Below are 26,424 nucleotides of genomic sequence, written 5' to 3'. Positions count from 1 at the left end.
TAAATTGGTGCAAATAAGGCTGCCAAGTTCAGTGTCTAAATAAGGAAAATGATAGTCTGCCACTTTGTCCTTCAGTTGTTTGGTCTGGGTCCAATTTTTAAATGGAGATGGGTAAATTTTCACTCCTCTAGAGGGAACTGAAAAATCAGAATATTTTCTTTCAAGGAACAATTGTAAGATCTCTGAATGTTTAGTGTGAAGAGAAGACTTGGGATAGCCACAGCAGTCTTTAACCAGAGACTATGAGCAAAAGGAGGGATTTATCTTTTTGTCATCATCCTAGAAAGCAAAGCAAAACCAATGAGTTTAAGTTACAAGCAGTTAGATTTTGTCAACAAGCAAGAATTTTCAAACACTTAGGGGAAAAATGTATGTAGAAAAACAGTGTTGAAGCAGAAGCAGGAATTCACTTGTCTGGAATGTTATCAAGGGAAAATCACGTACCAGGGGTCACATTAGATGACCTCTAAGGTCTTTCCAACTATAACTTAGACATCAGGGACCAAGTATCCTATAATCTCGTTATCTCGTTTCTAAATTTTTTTTTTTTTTTTTTTTTTTTTTTTTTTTTTTTTTTTTTTTTTTTTTTTTTGAGACGGAGTTTCGCTCTTGTTACCCAGGCTGGAGTGCAATGGCGCGATCTCGGCTCACCGCAACCTCCGCCTCCTGGGTTCAGGCAATTCTCCTGCCTCAGCCTCCTGAGTAGCTGGGATTACAGGCACGCGCCACCATGCCCAGCTAATTTTTGGTATTTTTAGTAGAGACGGGGTTTCACCCTGTTGACCAGGTTGGTCTCAATCTCTCGACCTCGTGATCCACCCGCCTCGGCCTCCCAAAGTGCTGGGATTACAGGCTTGAGTCACCGCGCCCGGCCTTCGTTTCTAAAATTATTAATCATACTTTTTTTTTTTTGAGATAGAGTCTCCCTCTCTTACCCAGGCTGGAATGCAATGTTGTGATCTTGGCTGACTGCAACCTCCCAAGTTCAAGTGATTCTCCTACCTTAGCCTCTTGAGTAGCTGGGATTTTTGTATTTTTAGTAGAGACAGGGTTTCACCATGTTGGCCAGGCTGGTCCTGAATTTCTGACCTCAGGTGATCCACCCACCTCAGCCTCCGAGTGCTGGGATTACAGGCGTGATCCACGAGACCAGCCTTTTTTTTTTTTTTTTTTTTTTTGAGACGTAGTTTCGCTCTTGTTACCCAGTACCCAGGCTGGAGTGCAATGGCAGGATCTCGGCTCACCACAACCTCGCCTCCTGGGTTCAGGCAATTCTCCTGCCTCAGCCTCCTGAGTAGTTGGGATTACAGGCTTGATGTAATGGTGCGCGCCACCATGCCCAGCTAATTTTTTTTTTTTTTTTTTTTTAGACGGAGTTTTCGCTCTTGTTACCCAGGCTGGAGTGCAATGGCGCGATCTCGGCTCACCGCAACCTCCGCCTCTTGGGTTCAGGCAATTCTCCTGCCTCAGCCTCCTGAGGAGCTGGGATTACAGGCACGCGCCACCATGCCCAGCTAATTTTTGGTATTTTTAGTAGAGACGGGGTTTCACCATGTTGACCAGGATGGTCTTGATCTCTCGACCTCGTGATCCACCCGCCTCGGCCTCCCAAAGTGCTGGGATTACAGGCTTGAGCCACCACGCCCGGCCTAATTTTTTGTATTTTTAGTAGAGACGGGGTCTCACCATGTTGACCAGGATGGTCTCGATCTCTTGACCTCGTGATCCACTCGCCTCGGCCTCCCAAAGTGCTGGGATTACAGGCTTGAGCCACCGCGCCCGGCCCTTTTTTTTTTTTTTTAAACAGAGTCTCACTGTCACCCAGGCTGGATGTAATGGCTTGATCTCAGCTCACTGCAACTTCCACTTCCCAAGTTCAGGAGATTCTCCTGCCTCAGCCTCCCAAGCAGCTGTGAATACAGGTGCCTGCCAACACACCTGGCTAATTTTGTGTATTTTTAGTAGAGACGGGGTTTCACCATGTTGGCCAGGCTGGTCTCAAACTCCTGACCTCAGGTGATCCTCCTGCCTCAGCCTCCCAAAGTGCTGGGATTACAGGTAGGAGCCACCGTGCCTGGCTTTTTTTTTTTTTTTTTTTTTTGAGACAAGAGTCTTGGCCGGGCGCGGTGGCTCAAGCCTGTAATCCCAGCACTTTGGGAGGCCGAGGCAGGTGGATCACGAGGTCAAGAGATGGAGACCATCCTGGTCAACATGGTGAAACCACGTCTCTACTAAAAATACAAAAAATTAGCTGGGCATGGTGGCGCATGCCTGTAATCCCAGCTACTCAGGAGGCTGAGGCAGGAGAATTGCCTGAACCCAGGAGGCGGAGGTTGCGGTGAGCCGAGATCACGCCACTGCACTCCAGCCTGGGTAACAAGAGCGAAACTCTGTCTCAAAAAAAAAAAAAAAGAAAAGAAAAGAAAAGAAAAAAGAGACAGAGTCTTGCTGTCACCCAGGCTGGATGCAGTGGCTTGAGCTCAGCTCACTGCAACTTCCACTTCCCAGGTTCAAGAGATTCTCCTGCCTCAGCCTCCCAAGTAGCTGGGATTACAGGTGTTGTGTCACCATGCCTGGCTAATTTTTGTATTTTTAGTAGAGATGGGATTTTACCGTGTTGGCTAGCCTGGTCCTGAACCTCTAACCTCAAGTGATCTGCCCGCCTCAGCCTCCCAAAGTGTTGGGATTATAGGCATGAACCACTGTACCCAGCCACGTTGCTAATTATACTTAAGGAAGCACACTGGACAAAGAAGGATGAAACATACATTCTACTTATACACAAATGGAAGTGAGTACCTTATATAAAAGGGAAAATAATGTTATTCTTTATTATTATGAAAATGGATTTCTTTTTCCAATGGTTCAAATATACAAGCAGAACTGTTTAATGTTTGCCAATAAATATAATAAATTGAAGCAGAAGTTCAAAAATTAACAGCCACAATAGTTTATTTACAATTGAACTCTTTATAAGATATTTACAAGACAACCAATTTTACACATCAGAAATGGTATCAAAAGTTATGAATTACAACACAGACAACAATATGAAATGGGCATAAAACAAAGTTGAAGTAGACAGACAAGCAATTTCTTTTTTTTTAATTTATTAACACTAGCTTAAACTTTGTTAAAGAAAAACAAACAACTTTGTTTTAGGAGAACTGCAGGGCCTTCAGTTGAAGATTGAATTCACAGTGTTGTATCCCATGTAGGGAAAAATAAGACTAATTTTCCCCCCACACTCTAACACACTGTAATTTTGCTCTTGGAACTTTACTAATCTACTCTCCAACCTCCTTCTCAACAAAGTCAAATCAAAGGAGAATTAACCTAGAAGAGGGGACAATAAAGTAAGAGGTCCTCAGGGAGAGGGAGAACCAAGAAAATAGAATCTCCTTCAGTCTGGCCAGATAGCACCTCATAGATTCCTCTCAGTCTAGTTCAAGTCAGAAATTGGGGAGTCCCCTGGGTAGGGTACAAACATAATGGTTAAATTCACTAACTTGTATCCAAAATTAGGAATCCAATACATGCTGAAATCAAGAGGAAACTGAGAGGGATCAAAAAAGAAAGTCAAGAAACACTGATTGGGTGGGTCTTTTTCCTTTTTGGACACGTTATGAAGAAATATAACATAAGTCAGAATAAGAAAACTTAACAGCCTGCCACATTAAAATGATGAACAAAGAAAATCTGGCCCAGTTTAGAAATCTCCTTCTCCTTAAGGTGTGGGATGAGAGCCCCTAGTGGAATTAAGTCCTACTTCTCTCTACATCCTTGCTGCAACGAAGTTTACAGCAGGTTCCCTTATAGAGAGCCCACTCTCCTAAGCAGATGGAGTTACAAATGAAAACCCATAGCCACACACACATACACAAAAGGAGAAATAAGAGCAGCAAGATCATCCAAGAATACTCCATGTGCTGCTGGAATAATTCCTTTAAAAGTAAAATCCAGGAAGCACAGATCCATATCTCACAAAAAGCTTTAGCAGTGGAAGGCCCCTGAGGAACTTTTCTTCTCTTCCCACAATGGTATCCCATTCTCTCTCATGCTCCACTGATGGGCCGGCCACACACCCTACATACCCTTGGCTTCTCCTCTAAAAGTGCTAATAATCTGGGGACATATTCTCTTCAATGATAAAAGTCCCTACCTTCTAGGAGATTAGACCCCTACTTGTTTTCACACAATAGTCCTGAAGACTAAAGAAAGGCAATTCCTATATATTTGAGACCAGAGGTCTTGGCTCTATTTTCCTTTCAGATAGTTAATAGGGATCTTACACCGAGACCAAAGTGGCCTGAGAGTGCTAGCCTGATACTTTAACAAAACAGGGGAGGGGAGAGGACCAAGATGGCACACATACAAATCTATTTTTACAAAGTGAATGGAGAAGCTCATTAGGTACATCTGTTTGTTTCAAGATGTAGACATTTGCCAGCCAAAGGAAGCACCTACTTCCACTCTCCCCCTATCCTCCCTAAGTCTCTACTCAAGAGCTCAGCTAGAAGGATGAAGCCCAATGAAGGGAATACTTGAGAAGTGATGTGATACAAGGACATCTATACAGGTTTTGGCATGCCATCCCAAATGCTAACTGCTTTTGTTTACAGCTGTAACTTGTTCTGAAACTAACCACCCCCATTTTCTTTTCTAAAGATTTTGTTTTTTTGAGGGGTAGGGAAACAAATTCAGTTACCCATTAACTGAGAAAACAACCACAGTCAAACATCCCTTCCCACGTGGCTATATCACAGAATAGTTTCAAGAAAACAACTCTCTTTTCAGACAGTTTTCTACCAACTCTCCGATGTCTTCTACTCTGTGAAGATGACTTGCTTCATCGCTTCACTTGTCATCACTTATCTGGTCCTAAAGCTCATGGTGAGGTTTTTTGTTTTATTTCAGGTAAAAACCACTATACCCATTATAAGGAGGGTGTACCAGGGAGAAGAGAGTGCCATGCAGGCACAGCTCTAAAGGAAGGGGTTGCTTTATCTTCCACGTGTCTAATGAAGAAAGCCCTTTTATCCCATTAACATAGGCAAATGTATAGAAACGGACACCTGAAACTTCTGAATCTGCCATCCTATAGATTTAGCTTGAGAGGCCATTTCCCAAAAAAAGGGAAAAGAAACCCCAATCACCCTCCATAACTCACAATTAGCTGAATGAAAGTCTTTTTGTGAAATCAGAGTGATGAAAACAAAGTCAAGGGAGTATGAAAGGGTATTATCAGTGAGTGATAACATATGTGAGGACAAAGGTCACATATACAGGTCTCTGCCACTCTCTGGAATGGCATGCTACAACTATCTGAAGACAGGGTTCTTGCCAGCACAGCTATTTCCTACACGTCCGGTGAGGCGTTTGCTTCTTCTGGATCTCCAACCTGCATCTGCTACGCTCATCCAACCAGGGTAGCTCAAAATTCCTGGCAAAAAAAAAGTGAGGAAATCAACTTGGAAGACTAGAAGGGATTCAGTGTGGACACGATAGCAACTACAAAGAAGTCACTATGACACTTACTGCTCCTATCCCTGACTAGTTTGGAGTATCTTTCTTGCCTCAAAGCCAGAGCAAGTGTGTACCATTAAAGTGATGGAATCATCTATTTCTAATTCAAAAAGCAATCCTTTTAATTACTGGCTTGGGAATCTTTATCTATTTATTTATTTTAGATGGAGTCTCGCTCTGTTGCCCAGGCTGGAGTGCAGTGGCATCATTCTTGGCTCACTGCAACCTCCACCTCCCAGGTTCAAGTGATTCTTCTGCGTCAGCCTCCTGAGTAGCTGGGACTACAGGCACATGCCATGCCTGGCTAATTTTTGCATTTTTAGTAGAGACGAGGTTTCACCATATTGGCCAGGCTGGTCTCCACTCCTGACCTCATGATTCACCTGCCTCGGCCTCCCAATGTACTAGAATTGCAGGCGTGAGCCACCATGCCCAGCCTTCTTGGGAGTCTTATCATTGTAAAAGCTAGTTGCCCAGGTAGCCTCATTTTTGTCAGAGACCCATGGCTATCCCTAAACCTGGTTCCACCACATATCTAGGCTTCCATGAAGTCTGAAAGGGATGTGCAAGTTACCTGGAAGGGGAGAAAAAAAAGTTATACTTACTGTGGAGTTAATTTTGGTAATGGTCGTCCAAATGCTACAACAGGCAAGAAGGGGGTAATCATCAAACTTTCAACTATGGGAGAAAGTCAAATGGGAGCTTATTAGTAATCCAGATGGGAAATGTCTAGAAACTATATCTCCTCCAAAATACACTTCATTCATTCAGAGTAAGTTGTACCCTGGAGCCTTGCACCCTCCTTCTTCTTTGAAAAACCTACTCTTTTAGATGGACAAAACTTACCATCATCTGGCTCAGGGAAAAATGAGGTAACCTCAGGCTCAGATTCCTGAATTCCTTTCTTTTTATACATTCTGAGCTGCAGTCGCTGTAAAATTCTTTGTTCCCTGATCCTCTGAATATCCCATCTGGGAAAAACAAGACAAACAAACCCAACATTACTGTTTATCCAAAACCTGCTCTGTAAAAGCAACTCACACAATCCAGATGCTAGGAAGACCCTTGCTGACTCCTCTTGACAGGGTGAAGAGAAATGACTGCCTGGTTAAGGGAGAGCTGTTTAGGTCTACTGTCTAGATCATGTGTTCCACAGAAAGTAGAGCTGAGGAAGGTCATACACAAAGAAAAAGAGGCCAAATATGTATACCTACAACAACTACCATTTCCAACTATGCAACCAACCGGGGAGCCAGTAATGTAAGAGTGTTAAGCATTCCAAGATTCTCCATAGCATGAAAGAAGGAGTTCAGGTTCCCTGATCTCTGTCCTAGGTCCTAGGGCTCAGTTGTTCCCAGGATGGACATCTCTGGCCCTACCTTTTTCTTCTCTTCTCATCCAGCTCCAGTTTTGCATGCCGCTTTGAAAACACACTGTCATCCAGGTTCTGTGTAAAGTAAAGCAGCTGATAAGCTATTTATCACCATATATTAGTTACACACATATATTAATTTCCAGCTCCCAGGAATCTAAAATCCTTCACCTTCCGGTTCTACCTGAGTCTGTGGGTTCCATGGATAGCATGGGAAGCTCCTGGTAACAGAATCCACAAAACACATACTCCTTTCCCCATCTACACCCTTTTAGAATCTCCAAATTTCAAAATCATTTCCGTAACTTTCCAAGGTAAACATCATATCAAACTAAAACCCCTAGACTGCCATAAACCCTCCCTGCCTCCATAATACTTTGTAAAAGTCTGACTTTAATCAAAACTTTAGGTCAGGCAATGTGGCTCGCACCTGTAATCCCAACACTTTGGGAGGCCAAGGCAGGGGGATCACTTGAGGTCGGGAGCTCGAGACCAGCCTGACCAACATGGAGAAACCCCATATCTACTGAAAAATATAAAATTAACTGGACATGGTGGTGCATGCCTGTAATCCTAGCTACTTGGGAGGCTGAGGCAGGAGAATTACTTGAACCTGGGAGGCGGAGGTTGCAGTGAGCCAAGATCACACCATTGCACCCCAGCTTGGGCAACAAGAGAGAAACTTTGTCTCAAAAAAAAAAAAAAAAAAATCAAAACTTTATGAGTCAAATAAGCTTGGAATACATAATTTTATGGCTGAGGGGTACAGGCTTTTTTTTTTTTTTTTTTTTTTTTTTGCAATGGGGTCTCTCTGTGTCGCCCAGGCTGGAGTGCAGTGGCGCCATCTCGGCTTACCACAACCTCTGTCGCTCGGTTTCAAGCAAGTCTCCCTGTCTCAGCCTCCCAAATTGGTCGGATTACAGGCATGTACCACCACGCCCGGCTAACTTTTGTATTTTTAGTAGAGAAGGGGTTTCACTATGTTGGCCTGGATGATCTCTAACTCCTGACTTCAGGTGATCCGCCTGCCTCAGCCTCCCAAAGTGCTAGGATTATAGGTGTGAGCCACTGCACCCAGCCCTAACCTTTGTACTTAGCATAAACTCTACCTTTGTTTTGAACACTACCTAGCTATTTATTTTTTAAAAATCACTTAACTACTCTGGACCTCGGTTTTTTTTATCTGTAAAATGAAGGAGCTGGACTAGATAATTTCTTAAGTTCCCGTCTGGCCTTAAAATTCTATTAATTCATGCATAGTACTATGACATTTTCAAAATTATACCCTCATTTTCTATTTAATCTCTAACTCTCTTCAATTGACTGCTCTTGGTTACCTACCTCCAAAAGGTCTGAAGGATTTGGGTCCCTTAGAGGCTCTACTGAGTGGTCCCTCCAAGAAGGAACTGAAAAAAAAAAAAGAGAGAAAAAGAAAGGGAGGAGGGGTGGAACCACCCTTAAATCCAAAGTTGCACAACTATTCACTAGGATAAGAGGTCTCTCCCCAGATGAGACAAAGTTACCAAGTGATAGGAATCCATTCTATGGCCTCCCTGAAGCCATATTCAGTGTCCTTGCTATGGTATAAAAGAACCTAAAATGCCATTGCAGTCTGCCAAACACAGGATCACAAAAAACCCTAAGCCAATACCTGACAATTCATATAATGGATGCTATTGCAGTTCCTGAAAAACAACTGAAATGTGTTGTCATTTTGAGGTCTATAGTAGTGTAATCAGTCATATGCCAAGAAATCTCACTCTCCCACATCCAGCGGATGGGGAACACAGCTCCCAACCATCCACCATCCCACCAACCCCCACCCCAGGCCCAGCCAGCACAATTCCTATTCTACTCACCAGCCAAGACTGAAGTTTCTCCTGCAACACTTGATGGCATCAGACACCCTAAATAATGCAGGAAAGAAGAATAATCTCAGTGTAAAAAGAAAAAAAGCCCATACCCCAAATGGAGGAAAGGATCATCACTGAAGTTCTCACTAGGAAGCCATTTTGTTTTTTGAGTTGTTGAGAATTTCTCTCTGGGGGAGGGGAAGAGGGAACAACAGACAAAAGAAAAGAAAATAAGCCCACCACTTTTTTTTTTTACACTGAGACGACTTCTTTTCTTCATTATTTAGGGTGGTTTCCCTGCAACAGTTGATGGCCAAGGATATCAAACCTTAAACTCAGAACATGGCAGGTGAGTAAAAGTTGACCCTATTTTTCAAATACAAGATCAGTGTTCTCAAAACTTACATATGTAGTCTTCTTAAACAGCTCCCTCCTCCCTCCAAACAAACTACCTTGCTGGTCCAGCCTGAACAACATGCACAAAGACTTTGGCTCCCCTAGAACAAGCCATTGAGCCTTCCTCTTGAGATAGGGGCATCAAGAATAAGGATTCCCATGTTTATTCACAACTCAGGCTCCTCAAGGGGCTGGGGTCTCCCCAGTCAGACTCCTTTGTTTCACTATGCCCACAATCTCAGAGGTGTTTGAAATTGTCTGTACTAGGGAAGACGGGATTTTCAAAAATAGCCAGTCACACAGAACAGCTCTGGACCAAGCCATTACCCAATCCCGGATGGGAAGTTGCTTCATGGTTTCTCTTAACTTGTTACGCAGCATTGCCATGGCAGCAAAAAGGTTAACCATTAAGGAAGAACCTGTTCAACTGACTGAACCAACAAAAAATCTGAACCTAGATCAGGATCCTGATCTATCTCATGTACTCAAGTGTGAGGCCTAATAGATGTTAGATAATTAAGATGACTAATCTAGCTTTCCCACTTAATTTTGTCACCAAAACAGCCAAACAAAGCCTGGAGAACGCTCTTGTATCACGGAATGGATTTCTATCCCCATCCTGCTAGGCAAGACACAGTGGTAGAAACTTGGGACTACAGCTCTATCCTAGAAGGCCTCCCCAACCATTACCCCAGAGTAACCGCAGTGACTGACATAGACTACTAATATTACATGATTGAAGGCACATTCCAGTTACTGGTTGATGTAGAAGATAGGGGAGCGTCTGTGTGGAAGCCATAAAGAAAAAAAGGGAATGAAGACCAAGGTCCCACACCCCACACCATCCCCAAGCAGCTCAGATATCCCAAGATAGTCCTTATTGTTTGAAAAATAGTTTGTAGACCATTTTATTTAAATATATGAACAACCAATGGGCTACTGCAATCCAAGTAAACTCTTCACATTTTAGAACCTTTGTGAAGTATAGTAAGATAAAGAAAGAGTGTTGGTCTTTGGCAGATTCCTCCTGCCCCCCAGACCGGGACATAGAGATACAGATAAATGTTTATATAGTTAAAGAGCGGAGGCCCAGGTGAATATTCCCCACCCCAAGCTGGCTCCCCAACCCAAAAATTACCATTGGCCCCTGAGAACACCCAAAGACCACCCTCCCAGATTTCACACAATATCAATTGCAGGAACAGTCGTGCATGGCAAAGTATAAGTTCTATGCATTTCACAGCACAGAAAACCCTTCTTTCAGAGGGCATGCAAGTTGCCGGAGATTACACCCCCAAGTCTGGTGCTCTTGTGATGAGCAACTTACTGGCAAACACATCTCCCAGTGTTGTAAGCAGGCAAATACATTGAGCACATTTTGCTGTAATTCCATCTATTTGCAATGCCTGCACAGTGTCTGTCTCTGGCTGTTAACTTACTCATTCTTGACAGAACTCTGCTTTATTGATTGCACTTTTTAAAAAATGCCAAAGGCATTTTCACACTTGTTAGCTTGACCGCCACCACTAGGGTATAAGAGCAAGTGTTCTCTATGCCTTACTTGCTACAGTCTCCTCCTTCTTTGGAGAGGATTCCCGTAATGGTAACGGTGATGGGGGAGGCTGGTGCCAACGACACAAATACATTTCTGTGGTGGAAAGGTACGGCAAATCTTCTATCTCACTTGAGAAGGCTTTCTCCTTGGGATGGGCGCTGGGTCCCTTTTGGGGAGTGGAGAGTCTTGGTGGGGTGTCCACTGAAGACCGGGGCTTTTCTGGGGTTTCTTGGCTCCTCAATTCACGTTTACAAACAGTTTCAGATAAGGAACCACAGGGTTCCTCTTTAATAGGTGAGTGCTTAGGAGTTTTTGTTTTGACTTTTGAAAATTCAGGAGCCAGCTTTTTAACAGGAGTCTTTCTTTCTGTACTTCCAAATGGGGATTTCCTATCAGATAGGAGATAGGGAAGAAAACATTATAAAATTCATTGACACTTGAATAAAATCTAATTTGAACACATTCTGGAGCAAAAGAATAAGCTGGTTCTTTTGCCCCAAAATGACCAGGTACCCAAATCTCTGGTGCTCATTTGGCAGTCATGAGCAGGAACAGCCCTGGCTTAGTAGTACATATGATGGGCCCTTAGTAAATGTTGTGTTTTGTTTTGTTTTGTTTCATTTTGAGGCAGAGTTTCACTCTCGTTGCCCAGGCTGGAGTACAGTGGCGTGATCTTGGCTGACCGCAACCTCCACCTCCCAGGTTCAAGTGATTCTCCTGCCTCAGCCTCCTGAGTAGCTGGGATTACAGGCATGCACCACCATGCCTGGCTAATTTTTTATTTTTAGTAGAGATGGGGTTTCACCATGTTGTTCAGGCTGGGCTCAAACTCCCAACCTTAGGTGATCCATTCACCTCAGCTTCCCAAAATGCTGGGATTATAGGCGTGAGCCATTGTGCCCAGCCAGTAAATGTTTGTTGAACAAGTGAGTTTCCATGCTTAAGAATGTTCAAGCTCCGCCGGGTGCAGTGGCTCACGCCTATAATCCAAGTACTTTGGGAGGCCAAGGCAGGCAGATCACTTGAGGTCAGGAGTTTCAGACCAGCCTCGCCAACATGGTGAAACCCCCATCTCTATTAAAAAAAATACAAAAATTAGCCGGGTGTGGTGGCACATGCCTGTAATCCCAGCTACATGGGAGGCTGAAGCAGGAGAATCACTTGAACCCAGGAGGCGGGGGTTGCAGTGAACTGAGATCACGCAACTGCACTCCAGCCTGGGTGACACAGTGAGACTCTGTCTCCAAAAAAAAAAAAAAGACTATTCAAGGTCTTTTAGCCAACATTAGGTGCTACTCATTAGGTAATACCTATTTCCTGTAGCTCAGAGATCAGTCTCTTTCCTTTTCCCCCAACCCTGTACCACATTAATTATAATCTTTATTTCCTTTTTCTTGCTGTCTGCTGGCACTCTCTAACCTCTTTCTTCCTCCCTTCTTCCCCAACCTCATCCCAAGAAAGTAATCTCCCTGCCGGGCGCGGTGGCTCAAGCTTGTAATCCCAGCACTTTGGGAGGCCGAGGCGGGTGGATCACGAGGTCGAGAGATCGAGACCATCCTGGTCAACATGGTGAAACCCCATCTCTACTAAAAATACAAAAATTAGCTGGGCATGGTGGCGCACGCCTGCAGTCCCAGCTACTCAGGAGGCTGAGGCAGGAGAATTGCCTGAACCCAGGAGGCAGAGGTTGCGGTGAGCCGAGATCGCGCCATTGCACTCCAGCCTGGGTAACAAGAGCGAAACTCCGTCTCAAAAAAAAAAAAGAAAGTAATCTCCCTTCCTCTTGACCAAACTAAATTTTATACTTCTTTTTCAAGATTGATTTCCTACTTAGAGTTTCACAATTCTAACCCAGAATAATCTTTAATATCCCTGAATCTTACAAAACTTAGTTTAATGTCTGTAATCCCAGCACTCTGGGAGGCTAATGTGGGAAGATAGCTTGTGCCCAGCTAGACCAGCCTGGGCAAAGTGAGAGCCTGTCTCTACAAAAAGTAAAAAAAGTTAACCAGGCATGGTGGTGAGTGCCTATGGTCCCAGCTACATGGGAGGCTGAAGTAGAAGGATCACTTGAGCCAAGGAGGTGGAAGCTGCAGTGAGCCATGTTGGTGCTACTTGCACTCCAGCCTGGGTGACAGAGAGAGACCCTATCTTAAACAAACAAACAAACAAAAAACCTTAGTTTTTATCAGGTGTTGTACATCTACATATTTTTACTACATTTGAATTCCGAGTTTTCAAAATTTATGCCCATCCTTACAGTTGGACTTAATTTGAGTCCAAAGACAGTTCTATTTTACCTTTTTTTTTTTTGAGACGGAGTTTCGCTCTTGTTACCCAGGCTGGAGTGCAATGGCGCGATCTCGGCTCACCGCAACCTCCGCCTCCTGGGTTCAGGCAATTCTCCTGCCTCAGCCTCCTGAGTAGCTGGGATTACAGGCACGTGCCACCATGCCCAGCTAATTTTTTGTATTTTTAGTAGAGACGGGGTTTCACCATGTTGACCAGGATGGTCTCGATCTCTCGACCTCGTGATCCACCCGCCTCGGCCTCCCAAAGTGCTGGGATTACAGGCTTGAGCCACCGCACCTGGCCTATTTTACCTTTTTTTAAAAATTGAAATAGGGAGGCCAGGCGCGGTGGCTCAAGCCTGTAATCCCAGCACTTTGGGAGGCCGAGGCAGGTGGATCACGAGGTCGAGAGATCGAGACCATCCTGGTCAACATGGTGAAACCCCGTCTCTACTAAAAATACAAAAAATTAGCTGGGCATGGTGGCACGTGCCTGTAATCCCAGCTACTCAGGAGGCTGAGGCAGGAGAATTGCCTGAACCCAGGAGGCGGAGGTTGCGGTGAGCCGAGATCGCGCCATTGCACTCCAGCCTGGGTAACAAGAGCGAAACTCCGTCTCAAAAAAAAAAAAAAAAATTGAAACAGGTTCTTACTTCGTCACCCAGACTGCAGTGCAGTGGTGCAATAACAGCTCACTGTAGCCTCAACCTCTTGAGTAGCTGAGACTATAGGTGCATAACTCCAGGCCCAGCTAACTTTTGGATTTTTTTGCAAAAATGTTGCCCACTATGTTCCCCAGGCTCGTCTCAAACTCTTGGGCGCAAGCTATTCCTCCCTCTCCACCTTGTCCTCTCAAAGGGATTATAGGCATGAGCCACCACACCCGGCCTCTATTTTACTTTCTTATGTCTACCAGTGCCCAACACCATAAAGGAGTTTAACACTTCCTAACTGGCAAGTGAATTGCTATAGTTTTCTTTAAGAAACCCAGCTGTTACACTTGTTGCCCATTCTCTTTATGATATAAGCTGCATTTGGTAATTATTACTGTGACCAAAACATTCCTAAACAGACATTTATGGTCTGCACAAGAATGTTTCAAGATAGTTTCTCTGCATAGAAGACTTCTTTTTTTTTTTTTCTTTTTTGAGACAGAGTCTCGCTCTGTCACCCAGTCTAGAGTACAATGGCATGATCTAGGCTTACTGCAACCTCTGGCTCCTAGGTTCAAGTGATTCTCGTGCCTCAGCCTTCCAAGGAGCTGGGGCTACAGGCACTGGCCACCAGCTCTAGCTGATTTTTTTTGTATTTTTTTTTTTTTTGAGACGGAGTTTCGCTCCTGTTACCCAGGCTGGAGTGCAATGGCACGACCTCGGCTCACTGCAACCTCAGCCTCCTGAGTTCAGGCAATTCTCCTGCCTCAGCCTCCTGAGTAGCTGGGATTACAGGCACGCACCACCATGCCCAGCTAATTTTTTGTATTTTTAGTAGAGACGGGGTTTCACCATGTTGACTGGGATGGTCTCGATCTCTTGACCTCGTGATCCACCCGCCTCGGCCTCCCAAAGTGCTGGGATTACAGGCTTGAGCCACCGCGCCCGGCCTATTTATTTATTTTTGAGATGGAGTCTTGCTCTGTTGCCCAGGCTGGAGTGCTGTAGAGCAATCTCGGCTCACCACAACCTCTGCCTCCTAGGTTCAAGTGATTCTCCTGCCTCAGCCTCCTGAGTAGCTGGGATTACAGGCTCCTGCCACTGTTCTTGGCTATTTTTTGTATTTTTAGTAGAGACGGGGTTTCACTATGTTGGCCAGGCTGGTCTCAAACTCCTGACCTCAAGTGATCCGCCCACCTCAGCCTAGTGCTGGGATTAGAGGAATGAGCCACCTTGCCCAGCCAGCACAGAAGACTTCTAAAGCAAGTTATGATTGCAATAATCAATTCATAAATCCCAATCCCCTATTCTCAATCACTAGTAACAAATGTCCTCATCAAACAAAGTTACCAGCACACCTTTTGTGTCCCTTTCCACTCCGCCCACATGAGAAAGGCTTGGGAGGCAAAGTCTGGGATGTCTCGGAAAGCTCCGGCTGGCACTCCAGTTTAATTTTCTCAGATAGCTCTGTTTCCTCTCTCTCTTCAGTTTCATAGCCCTGAAACAGCTTGTGCCTTTCTTTCTCATTATCCTTCTTTACCAGCTGCATCCGCCTTTCCATACGTTCAATCCGAGCAAGGAGCTAAAAGAGAGAGTAGCAAAATGCAGACTTAACACACAAAAAATTAAACACACAGACACTTAGCCCCATTTAGGAAACAGCAGTCTTCTGTCTCTTTCTGTGGACCACATCACATCAACTCAACTTTTTAAATAGGCAGACATTAATCTGAACAGTTTTCTTTAAACAAAATAGAGAAAACAAGGTATACTGTTTAATTTTAAGGGCTAATCCAGATGGGAAGAGGCATGGGGGAATTTGTAATTCATTCTTCTGTAAGGAGATCCTCTCCACCGGGAGGGGCCATAACATGTCTTTTAATGGCATGGTGTCTGCTACTGCTACCCATGTGGCTCCAAGTTGGTTTGGGAATTTCTAGAATTAACTGTATACATGTCCATTTTTTTTTTTTTTTTTGAGACAGAGTTTCACTCTTGTAGCCCAGGCTGGAGTGCAATGCCTCACTGCAACCCCTGCCTCCCAGGTTCAAGCAATTCCCCTGCCTCAGCCTCCCGCCACCATGCCTGGCTAATGTTTGTATTTTTAGTAGAGAGGGGGTTTCACTATGTTGGTCAGGCTGCTCTTGAACTCCTGACCTCAGGTGATTCGCCCATCTCGGCCTCCCAAAGTGCTTGGATTACAGGAATGAGCCACCTCCCCCAGCCTACGTATTCTTTTAAGAGGCCCTAAGATTGTCCAAATTCTATCCTCTACTTCTACTCCAAAACTTTATATACAACAGCAAAGTGCAAACAGTACATTGAGAAGGAATTAAGAGCTCATACAGTGCCACTAGGGATGGTGGTGTTATTTGAAAGGGGGGTGTGTCGAGGGTACTTTTAAAACAATGAACATTTCATTTGGAAAACAGAAATCAGTATCCATAAATTCCAACAATTATGACATATACACATTGCTTTATAACTGAGGTGACACAAAAAGTACCTACTCATCTAAGTATTTATTAAAATCAAAGCTCCTTTGAGTTAAAAGGAAGGACTATAAAACTAAACAGAAAATGGAGGTCTATTATCATTGAAAACTTTTTATTAGTTTTGAGAAAAGGTGCTGTGCTCCTTATACTCTATTTCAAGAATTTTATCTGGGTTAGACAGTGATATTAATGCTGCCTTCATTATACTCATTGCATAGATTTCAGACAAGGCCAAACAACTGGAATAAGTGAAACAAGCCTAAACAATATTAAAATTGGAATATACAACAGAAGCAGTGAGTACCAAGTTCAGACTGACACTCTATCCTTAACTCACCCCACTTTTCCTGACTATGAAAGCCTGCAAAGGGGCCATTACCTCAGGAACTGAGCAGAAACCTCCACAATCAGCAGAGAACCCTTCTGTCAGCCATACTCTCATTTCATCTCCTTACAAATATTTTGATTCACAGCCCTTAACCACCGTTTGTGGGTGACATTTCCTTGATTTCTTCTCCTTCACTGGTTCTTCTCTTCCCACCCCCCCATGCAAGGATATGATGTGTTGTAATTACGGTACCATCACACCCCTAGACTGCAGTACAGTAGCTGAGCAGTGCCACCTCCATGTTGAGTAACTTCCACAAATCAACACCATGAGATATTTTAATGAGACCTGCCCCAGCACCCAATCCACCTTGCAGAATGCATTCTCCAATAAAACAGCCACCCGATGCGATTCATTTGGAAAGCAAACAAAATGAATAGCCTTCTGCTCCTTTGCTCAGCTCTTAGTGCACACGACGCCAGAGAGAGAGAAAGAGGAGAGAGGGAGAGATGGAGATGGAGTGGGGGGGAAAGGGGAAGGGAGAGAGGGGGGAGGGAGAGAGAGAGGGAGGGAGAGACTGCTGCAGCCTGAACACAACAATTGTAGAAACCATGTTTATTTTTAGGCAGCTGTAAGGTATGCTAGCACAGTAACACCACCACCGCAGCTTCCCTCATATCTGAAGGAATATGTTTTAACGCGGAGGTGCCCTTAACTACTGCTGCAGTAAAAACAAGCCTGTGTCGTCAAGCTCCTCAGAAGTAAAGAAATAATAAAACGACTTTCCTACTTCCTAAGATTCTAAAATAAGGATGGGGAGGTCTACTTAATACATTTAATAAGCTTACTTTTCCCTGATGCCCTCAAATCTTCCAGCTTCAAACACCATGCTTATACAAGGGACCTGGTCAGTGGATCATGTATTAGAACTCAGGTTCCTATTAAAAACTGTCTGAAATCAAAGGCAATGATTCTCTTAATATCATTTAAGAAAACTAAAATAGGATTCCATGTAAATCACCTCTACCCCTGTCCCCACTAAAAGGCCTACTGCCCTCCTAGCTAAAGATGCTGCAGCCGTGGTGGGAGCAACAGCTGCTCGCTACAGCCCTCTCCTCCGCCGTGCATTTCTATAACGCAATCGCTCTTTAACTTAACCCTTCCATAAGTTATGCCACAACACCTACTTCCCACCCTTTCATTTTTAACCCCTCACAAATCAGGTCTTTTCCCACTCCAAACGTCTTTCCCACACGTCTGGGGCTGTCATTTTAAATTAACCCTTTGGCCACTGAAACCCCTCCCCCTCCCCCTGGGAGGTTGCCCTTTAACCCTTCCTTCCAACCCAACGTGTCTGTGAGCCTGGCTCCCGGAGACACAGCGCCTAAGATACTCCTTTGCTGGTGGCCAACCTCCTTTACCCCTAACCCGGGGGTGCCTTAACCTCCTACAGCCCCCTTCCCCCCGAGCATGCGCACAACTCGCTTCTCGGCCCGAAAGCAGATTAACCCCTCCCGTACCGTGTCTCTCTCAGACTTCAGCTCCTCTATCTCCTTTTCCTTGGCCTGCAGCTGCTGCTGTTGCTGTTCGATGAGGTCCAATTGCAGCAGAAGGATCTGTTTGAGGCAGGCGGCCTGACTGGAGGCTCCCGAGCCACCACCACCCCCGAGAGGGCTCTTCCTCATACTCTTCCATCTGCCCTCGCTGGCCGCCAGGGTCCCGGCGGTGGCGGTGGGCGCGAGGGGTGGCGGCCCGGGCAGAGGTAGTGGTGGGGGTCCCGCCGGGTCCGAGGCGGTGGCAGCGGGGGAGGCCGCCCCACCCTTGTCCCCAGCCCAGGGCGTAGGCTCTTTGGCCGCCGCCACGAGAGAGCCCGTCTGAATGGGCAGCACCGCCTGATACTTGGGCCGGGGGCTGCAGCCGGCTCCGGCGGCGGCGGGCTCCCCCCCAATGCCGGCTTGCTTGGTGGCTGGGGGCGGACAGGGCAAGGGCACCGAACCGCCCCAGCTCTCTTCCTGCTGCCCCGGGGCCGCCCCGGCCGGGAGTAACAAGCCCCGGCCCTTGCCGCCGCAGCCGGCTGGGGAAGGTGCGGGGCTCCCGCCCTGGGAAGAGGCCAGCGGGGGCCCCGGCTCCTTGAGCTTACGGTGCCGGGGGAGGAAGTGGGCTTCGGCCGCCCCGGGCTCGTCCTCGGGCCCGCCCAGCGCCGCAGCCCGCTCGTAGTCCAGCCGCTGCTCAGGGTTGCCGCCGGCAGGGGCCGCGGCCGCCTTGAACACCGCGGATCTCATGGTCATAGTGGTCCGGAGCAGCGCCGGGCACCGAGGCGGAGGAGGGGGTGGGGAAGGGGCGAGGTGCGGGGGGTCGAGGACGGAGCGGGGGAGGGGAGTTTGGCGGGCTCGCCTCAGCAGCGCGGCAGCAGGCCTCCGCTAGCGCGGCTCCTCCGGGGCCCGGGCGCCATCCCGCCGGCGTGCGGAGACGTGGAGGCCGCGGCTGAGGCCCGCCGCCGGCCCATGGGGGCCTCGCCGCCGCCTCTGCTGCCGCCGCCGCCGCCTTCGCCTCAGAGGCAGGAGCTCGCACCCAGCCGCCCCCGAGCTCATCCCCGGAGCTCGCTTCGGCCCCCCCTGGCCCGGCCGGGCCCGCCTCGTCTCCCCACCCTGCACCCCCCTTCCCCGCCCCGGCCCCCCGCCCCGGAGCTCGCCTCAGCCGCCCCGAGCCTCCATTTTCCCCCCCCTCCTCCTCAGGAGGGGGTGGAGGGCTGGGTCCGCCCAAAGCCCTCCTACTCCGTGAGGGGGGTCTGTCGCCTCCCCTGGGGGTCTCCGCGGCTCGGGGTCCCCCTCCCCCACAGTCACCCCCGGCGCCTCAGCGTTTCCCTTTAAAAAAACGGAGCCGCTGGTAGCCGCCACCGCCGCAGCCGCCGCCGACCGGAGGACGCATGCGCGGGGAGGGGAGCGGGGGGGAGTGCACCGGGAGCCCAGAGAAGGGAGGCGGGCCGCGCTATTGTGAAAGGGGCCGCCGCCGCCTAGAGGGGGGCAGGGAGGGGGCGCGGGGGCCGGGGGCCGGCGAGGGTAGGCCGGGGCTGAGGGGCGAGGACGGAGGAGCGCGCGCAGGACCGCGGCGAAGGTGGGCTGCCGAGGGAGGGGCGAGCCGGGGAGGGTCAGGAGGGGGAAGAACGGCGAGGGCGGCCGCGGGGAGAAAGGGAAAGCGGAGGCTCCCCGGGATAAAGAAGCGCGAGAGAATGGTGCTGAGAGGAAGGAAGGGGGGTGCAGGCGGCCTGTGTGGCCTCCGTGCGAGCGTCCGGAGCGCTCCAAGTCCCCAGCCTGCTGCGGGCGGCCCCTTCCCTGGGCACCTTGGCAACGTGCCTGGCGCACGCCGGAGGGGGCCCCGCGGCCCCGCACCCTCCTGGACCAGTCAGGATCCGGGATCCTCTTTGAGCCCGCGGGTGTTTGATGGGGATAGAAGTCTAACCCCTCTACCCGCTCTCCTCCCCAGCAGTCCCACGCGGGTGTGGGAGAGAACGAAGTTCTTTGTCTCTAAGGGATCCAAACCAGAAACGGAGGGACCTCTGCTTCCCAGAGGGAGGAAAATCCATGATGTCTGCTGCCCAGGGAGCTCTTGCCACCGTCTCCTTGGGATGAAGTTGCCAGCTACCGACAGTTTCTTCCCTACGGCCATCTTCCCAGCCTTCTTAAAGGACTCTTAGCATCTTCGGGAGGCTGCCGAAGGACTGAAGCAAAGGAAATCTCTGAAGGGATTTAGCCCTTGAAAGGGAGTAGGGATACTTAGGGTGTTCTGTGTTGAGCATTTCGTTCTGTCTCTCCAAGTTTATGTATGTGTGTCTTTATGTCTAAGCAGTTGAGCCAACAAGTCTTCAAATAACTAGTAAAAAAAAAACAAAAAAAAAACTTTTTTTTTTTTTTTTTTTTTTTTTTTTTTTTGAGACAAGAGTCTCGCTCTGTCGCCCAGGCTGGAGTGCAGTGACGCAATCTCAGCTCACTGCAACCTCCGCCTCCCGGGGTCAAGTGCTTCTTCTGCCTCAGCCTCCTGAGTAGAGTAGTTGGGATTACAGGTGCCTATCACCACGCTGCACTAATTTTTTGTATTTTTAGTAGAGACGAGGTTTTACCGTGTTGGCCAGGCTAGTCTCCAACGCCTGACCTCAAGTGATCTGCCTGCCTCAGCCTCCCAAAGTCCTAGGATTACAGATCTGAGCCACCGAGGCTGACCCAAAAAACTTTGAAATAGTCCTTTTTTTTTTTTTTTTTTTTTTCGAGACTAAATTTTGCTCTTGTTGCCCAGGCTGGGGTGCACTGGCGTGATCTTGGCTCACCACAACCTCTGCCTCCACCTCCAGCTTCCAGAGTAGCTGGGATTACAGGCATGCGTCACCATGCCCAGCTAATTTTGTATTTTTTAGTAAAGATGGGGTTTCACCATGTTCCTCAGGCTGGTCTCAAACACCCGACCTCTGGTGATCTGCCTGCCCTGGCCTCCCAAAGTGCTGGGATTACAGGCGTGAACCGCTGTGCCTGGCCCTGAAATGGTCTTAATTGCTTGTTTTTCTTTTCTGGCTGAGGTGTGCTTTTTAAAATCTCTGTGGAGATGGAGAAGACTGACATCCTCTGGCCTGATGTGAAAACTTCTCATTAAAACTGTGTCTCTGCTTTGTGGGCCCAAAGCATGAAACATTGGAAATTTTAAACAAATGGGTGTAAGTGTATTAAAGCCAAGAGAGCCCAGCCCTCTTCCACCAGACTGTGTAGTCTCAGATCAGCAAGGGAAGTATTGAGCTTAGGGACACCAATGGAGTAGGCAGGGATGAGAGAGTACATGGAATATGGTGAGCTTTTTCCATGCCAAGGCTTTCTCATGTATTTGTGGCACTGGGTCTTGCTGTGTCCCCAAGGCTAGCATATGCTGGCACAGTTATGGTTCACTGCAGCCTCAACCTCCTGGGCTGAAGCAATCCTGCCACCCCAGTGTCCTGAGTAGCTGGGACAACAGGCATGGGCTGCCACACATGGCTAACTTTTTATTTTTTGTAGAGACAGGGTCTCCTTTGTTGCCCAGGCTGGTCTTGAACTCCTGGGCTCAAGTGATCCTCCCACCTTGGACTCCCACAGTGCTGGGATTATAGGGGGGAGCCACTGTGCCCAGCCCTCAGTGTCAAGAGTTTCTGCACCATCTCTATACTGACAGCTCCCTAATTTATATTTCTTTCTGATCTCATTCCCTAACTCTAGAATCATATATCCAATCATCTAATATACATATACAATTATCTGATATACATAATATACAGTTGGAGGTCTAATAGGCATTTCAAACTTACATCTAAAAATCAAGCTCCCGGATTCCTTCCACCCAAATCCCATTTCTACAGTCTTCCTCTCTTTGTCACCCCATATCTGATTAGTCAGCCAATCCTATTGCCTTTCAAAATACATGTCCAAAATCCCACACCTCAACACCTCCACAACTTCCACTTTGGCCTACGCCATATAATCCTGTCTCACTTTTTAAAATTGCAGTAACTTTGTAATTGATCTATCAGTTTCAATCTTTGCCTTCCCCCACTTAAGTCTACTCAGCAGCCACAGTGATCCTGGTAAGACAGGAGTGAGATCAGGATCTTTCTCCACTGAGAACCCTCTCATGGCTTCCATCTCACTTGGAGTAAAAGTAAAATCATAAGGCTTGTAGGATCTGGCTCTCAGTACTGCTCTCTGACTTCAGCTCTTACTGTTACTCACTCCTCTTCTGTTGGCTATTTCTTCTACCTAGATCTCTCCTCCTTCAGATGTCCACATGGCTTCCTCACTCACCTCCTTCAGCTCTTGACTGTTTGTCAGCAGAGACCTCTGGCCACCCTGTGTATACTGTATGCGCACAGCCTTTTCCAAACCGCTTCTTCCCTTTTTCTGTTTAATTCTTCTCCTTAACTACCTCTAATTTGCCTTATTACCTTATCCTTCCCCACTGCAATGTAAATTTCATGGTTTTGGGGGGCTTTGTTTTTTGAGGTGGAGTCTCACTCCGTTACCCAGGCTGGAGTGCAGTAGTGCAATCTTGGCTCACTGCAAACTTTGCCTCCCAGGTTCTACTGATTCTCCTGCATCGGATGCCCGAGTAGCTGGGATTACAGGTGTGCACCACCATGCCTGGTTAATTTCCGTTTTTTTTTTTTTTTTTTTTTTTTTGAGACGGAGTTTTGCTCTTGTTACCCAGGCTGGAGTGCAATGGCACGATCTCGGCTCACCACAACCTCCGCCTCCTGGGTTCAGGCAATTCTCCTGTCTCAGCCTCCTGAGTAGCTGGGATTACAGGCATGCACCACCATGCCCAGCTAATTTTTTGTATTTTTAGTAGAGACGGGGTTTCACCTTGTTGACCAAGGTTGGTCTCGATCTTGACCTTGTGATCCACCCGCCTCGGCCTCCCAAAGTGCTGGGATTACAGGCTTGAGCCACCGCGCCCGGCCTCAATTTCTGTATTTTTAATAGAGATGGGGTTTCACCATGTTGGCCAGGCTGGTATCAAACTCTTGACTTCAGTTGATCTGCATGCCTCGGCCTCTCAAAGCGCTGGGATTGTAGGCATGAGCCACCACGCCTGGCTGCTTCATGTTTTGTTACTGCTGTATCCTCAGCACCTAGAACCATACCTGCCACAAAGTAGGCATTTAATGAACATTGGTTAAATGAGTAAATAAACTGTTTAGATATATTAAGAGAAAGCATCTACCTTTGACCTTTATCTTGACTGAGGGTGGCAGTTATATTTTAAAAATAGGGCCAGGTATGGTGACTGACACCTGTAATCTCAACACTGGGAGACCAAGGCAGGAGGATCACCTGTGGCCAGGAGTTTGGGACCAGCCTGGGAAACATAGTGAGACCCCGTCTTTACAAAAAATTTTAAAATTATGGCTGGGCACTGTGGCTCACACCTGTAATCTTAGCACTTTGGGAGGCTGAGGCACACAGATTTCTTGAGGTCAGAAGTTTGAGACCAGCCTGGCCAACATAGTAAAACCCCCCCATCTCTACTAAAAATACAAAAATTAGCCAGGCGTGGTGGCATGCGCCTGTAATCCCGGATACTCGGGAGGCTGAGATAGGAGAATCACTTGAACCTGGGAGGCAGAAGTTGCAGTAAGCCAAGATCAAGCCACTGCACTCCATCCTGGGTAACAGAGTGAGACTCAGTCTTAAAAAAAAAAACAAAAACAAAAAAAACACGCCAAGCATAGTGGTGCATGCCTGTAGTCCTAGCTACTTGGGAAGCTAAGGTGGGGGGACTATTTGAGCCCAGGAGGCTAAGGTTATAGTGAGCTATGATCACACTACTGGTCTCCAGCCTGGTTGATAGAGCAACACTCTGTCTCTAAAAAAAATAGTGAAACCGCCGGGCGCGGTGGCTCAAGCCTGTAATCCCAGCACTTTGGGAGGCCGAGACGGGTGGATCACGAGGTCAAGAGATCGAGACCATCCCGGTCAACATAGTGAAACCCCGTCTCTACTAAAAATACAAAAAATTAGCTGGGCATGGTGGCACGTGCCTGTAATCCCAGCTACTCAGGAGGCTGAGACAGGAGAATTGCCTGAACCCAGGAGGCGGAGGTTGCGGTGAGCCGAGATCGTGCCATTGCACTCCAGCCTGGGTAACGAGAGCGAAACTCCGTCTCAAAAAAAAAAAAAAAAAAAAAAATAGTGAAACCTAGAGAAGAATAAATTTGTCTGGGAACAAATGAACATACTATCTGGAGGGAATTAAGGAGGAAGTGATAACTGAGCTGGGCCTTGAAGGTTGAGATCATACGCCATTTCAGGCAGAGGTAAGAACATTGCAAAGGCATGGCATAAAAGGATGTAATTGGGCTGAGCTGGGTATGTGGTAGCTCACGCCTATAATCCCAGGATGTTGGGAGTCGAGGCGGGTGGATCATCTGAGATCAGGAGGTTGGGACCAGCCTGGCCAACATGGTGAAACTCCGTCTCTACTAAAAATACAAAAATTAGCTGGACGCAATGTTGCGCACCTGTAGTCCCTGCTACTAGGGAGTCTGAGGTAGGAAAATCTCTTGAACCCAGAAGGTGGAGATGGAGGTTGCAGTGAGCCAAGATTGCACCACTGCACTCCAGCCTGGGTGATGAGAGTGTATATCCATTCCTTAAAAAAAAAAAAAAAAAAAAAAAAGGATGTAATTGTAGAAAACGAGAGAAGTTTGCTGGAGTGTAGTTCTGGATAGTGGGAGATATAAGGGATAAGACACATTGAGGCCAGATCATGAAGGTCTGAAGGCCCAGTTAAGGAATGTATGTTTTTGTTTTTTGGTTTTTGTTTTTTTTTGAGATGCAGTTTTGCTCTTGTTGCCCAAGCTAGAGTGGAGTGCAATGGCACGATCTCAGCTCACCGCAACCTCTGCCTTCTGGGTTCAAGCGATTCTCCTGCCTCAGCCTCCCGAGTAGCTGAAATTACAGGCATGCACCACCAAACTCCACTAATTTTGTATTTTTAGTAGAGATGGGGTTTCTCCATGTTGGTCAGGCTGTTCTTGAAATCCCGACCTCAGGTGATCCACCCACCTCAGCCTCCCAAAGTGCTGGGATTATGGGCATGAGCCACCCAGCCCGGCCAGGAATGTATAATTTATCAGCCTTGGTGAAACATCAGAGGATTTCCACCAAAGTATAGAATGATTAGATTTGTGTATCTGGAAAGCTAACTTCAATATTTGTGTGTCTGCACCAAAAGCAGGAGGCCAACTTGAAGACTGTTAGTGCAGGTGTGAGATGATGAGTAGTAAAGATACTAGTGATATGGAGATATAGAAGGAATGACAGGAGGAGATTCAGCTGTTAAGAGCAAAGGTTCTGATGTGAGACTGTAAACAGCAATCACAGTTCTCCTATTTAGTGGCTGTCTGTTATTTAAGTTCTACCTCAGGTTGCTTATCTGTAAAATGTACTGATACCTTACTTCACGGGATTATTGTGAGGATTAAATGACATAATCCATGTAAAATGTTTATCATAGCATGTGGCATCTGGTAATGCTTGATAATGTAGTTATCACATTATTACTAATTGGCAGGATTTGTTGATCAATATAAAGGGGGCTGAGGGAGAAGGAGGGCTTTCCCGTCAAATTTCTAAGATTAACCAGATGGCAATTCCATGAATAAATCACGTTTTCTTCCTCTCTAGCCCAACTGTGGTTCCAGACCAGCACCTTCAGTATCACCTGGAAACTTGTTAGATATGCAAATTATTGGCTTCCCACCCTAGACCTAATGAATAAGAAACTTCGGGGTGAGATATAGTAGGTGGTGTTTCAATAAGCTCTCCAGGTGATTCTGATGTACTTTAAGTTTGAGAACCACTGCTTGGGACTCTACAACAGGGATCGGCTGACTTTTTTTTTTTTTTTTTTTTTCAGCTGGGTATGGCTATGTTGCCCAGGCTGAAGTGCAGCAGCTATTCACAGACATGATCATACTAAACTGCAGCCTTGAACTCCCAGGCTCAAGTGACGCTCTCACCTCAGCATCTTGAGTCACAGGGACTACAAGTATGCGCCACAATGCCTGGCTAATTTTTACTTTTTTTTTTTTTGAGCCAGATTTTCACTCTTGTTGCCCAGGATGGAGTGCAATCGCACAATCTCAGCTCATCACAACCTCTGCCTTCTGGGTTCAAGTGATTCTCCTGCCCTCAGTCTCCCAAGTAGCTGGGATTACAGGCGCCTGCCACCACGCCCAGCTAATTTTATGTTTTTAATAGAAGCGGGGTTTCTCCACATTGGTCAGGTTGGTCTCAAATTTCTGACCTCAGGTGATCCACCCGCCTTGGCCTCCAAAAATGCTGGGATTACAGGTGTGAGCCATGGTACCCAGCCTTGTTTTGTAGAGATGGGGGCTGTTGCTCAGGCTGGTCTCAAACTCCTGGGCTCAAGTGATCTA

The 26,424-nt window shown here is 47.0% G+C and overlaps 1 protein-coding gene and 1 long non-coding RNA gene across 3 annotated transcripts; one reads left to right on the top strand and one right to left on the bottom strand.

Annotated features, from left to right (window-relative positions):
• Positions 1-2,926: 2,926 nt before the first annotated feature.
• On the bottom strand, positions 2,927-19,398 carry MSL1 (MSL complex subunit 1). 2 transcript variants are annotated; one of them, XM_003942824.4, is made up of 9 exons: positions 17,990-19,398; positions 15,005-15,228; positions 10,709-11,091; positions 8,758-8,805; positions 8,240-8,304; positions 6,906-6,973; positions 6,373-6,497; positions 6,132-6,204; positions 2,927-5,443 (listed from the first exon to the last, which is right to left on the bottom strand). In XM_003942824.4, the coding sequence occupies exons 1-9, from the start codon at positions 18,755-18,757 to the stop codon at positions 5,353-5,355; spliced, it is 1,845 nt and encodes a 614-aa protein (XP_003942873.1). In that variant the 5' UTR covers positions 18,758-19,398; the 3' UTR covers positions 2,927-5,352. The 2 variants fall into 2 exon arrangements, with proteins under 2 accessions (XP_003942873.1, XP_039331763.1); XM_039475829.2 differs by lacking the exon at positions 8,758-8,805.
• Positions 19,399-19,417: 19 nt separating this feature from the next.
• On the top strand, positions 19,418-25,668 carry LOC141581870 (uncharacterized). Its single transcript, XR_012514665.1, has 2 exons — positions 19,418-19,583; positions 19,953-25,668. It is a non-coding gene; the product is annotated as an uncharacterized LOC141581870 (long non-coding RNA).
• Positions 25,669-26,424: the final 756 nt, after the last annotated feature.

Source organism: Saimiri boliviensis, chromosome 17 (assembly GCF_048565385.1).
Source record: "Saimiri boliviensis isolate mSaiBol1 chromosome 17, mSaiBol1.pri, whole genome shotgun sequence".
NCBI classification, from domain to species: Eukaryota; Metazoa; Chordata; class Mammalia; order Primates; family Cebidae; genus Saimiri; species Saimiri boliviensis.
The sequence above is the reverse complement of the archived record's forward strand: the minus strand, read 5'-3'. Positions and strand labels throughout refer to the sequence as shown.

Coding starts and splice junctions, on each gene's coding strand:
- MSL1 (XM_003942824.4), bottom strand. CDS start 18,757: ATGACCATGAGATCCGCGGTGTTCAAGGCGGCCGCGGCCCCTGCCGGC. Junction 8,806..10,708: donor GAAGGAGGAGACTGTAGCAA/GTAAGGCATAGA, acceptor TGCATTATTTAG/GGTGTCTGATGCCATCAAGT. Junction 8,305..8,757: donor AGAAACTTCAGTCTTGGCTG/GTGAGTAGAATA, acceptor TTTTTTTTTCAG/TTCCTTCTTGGAGGGACCAC.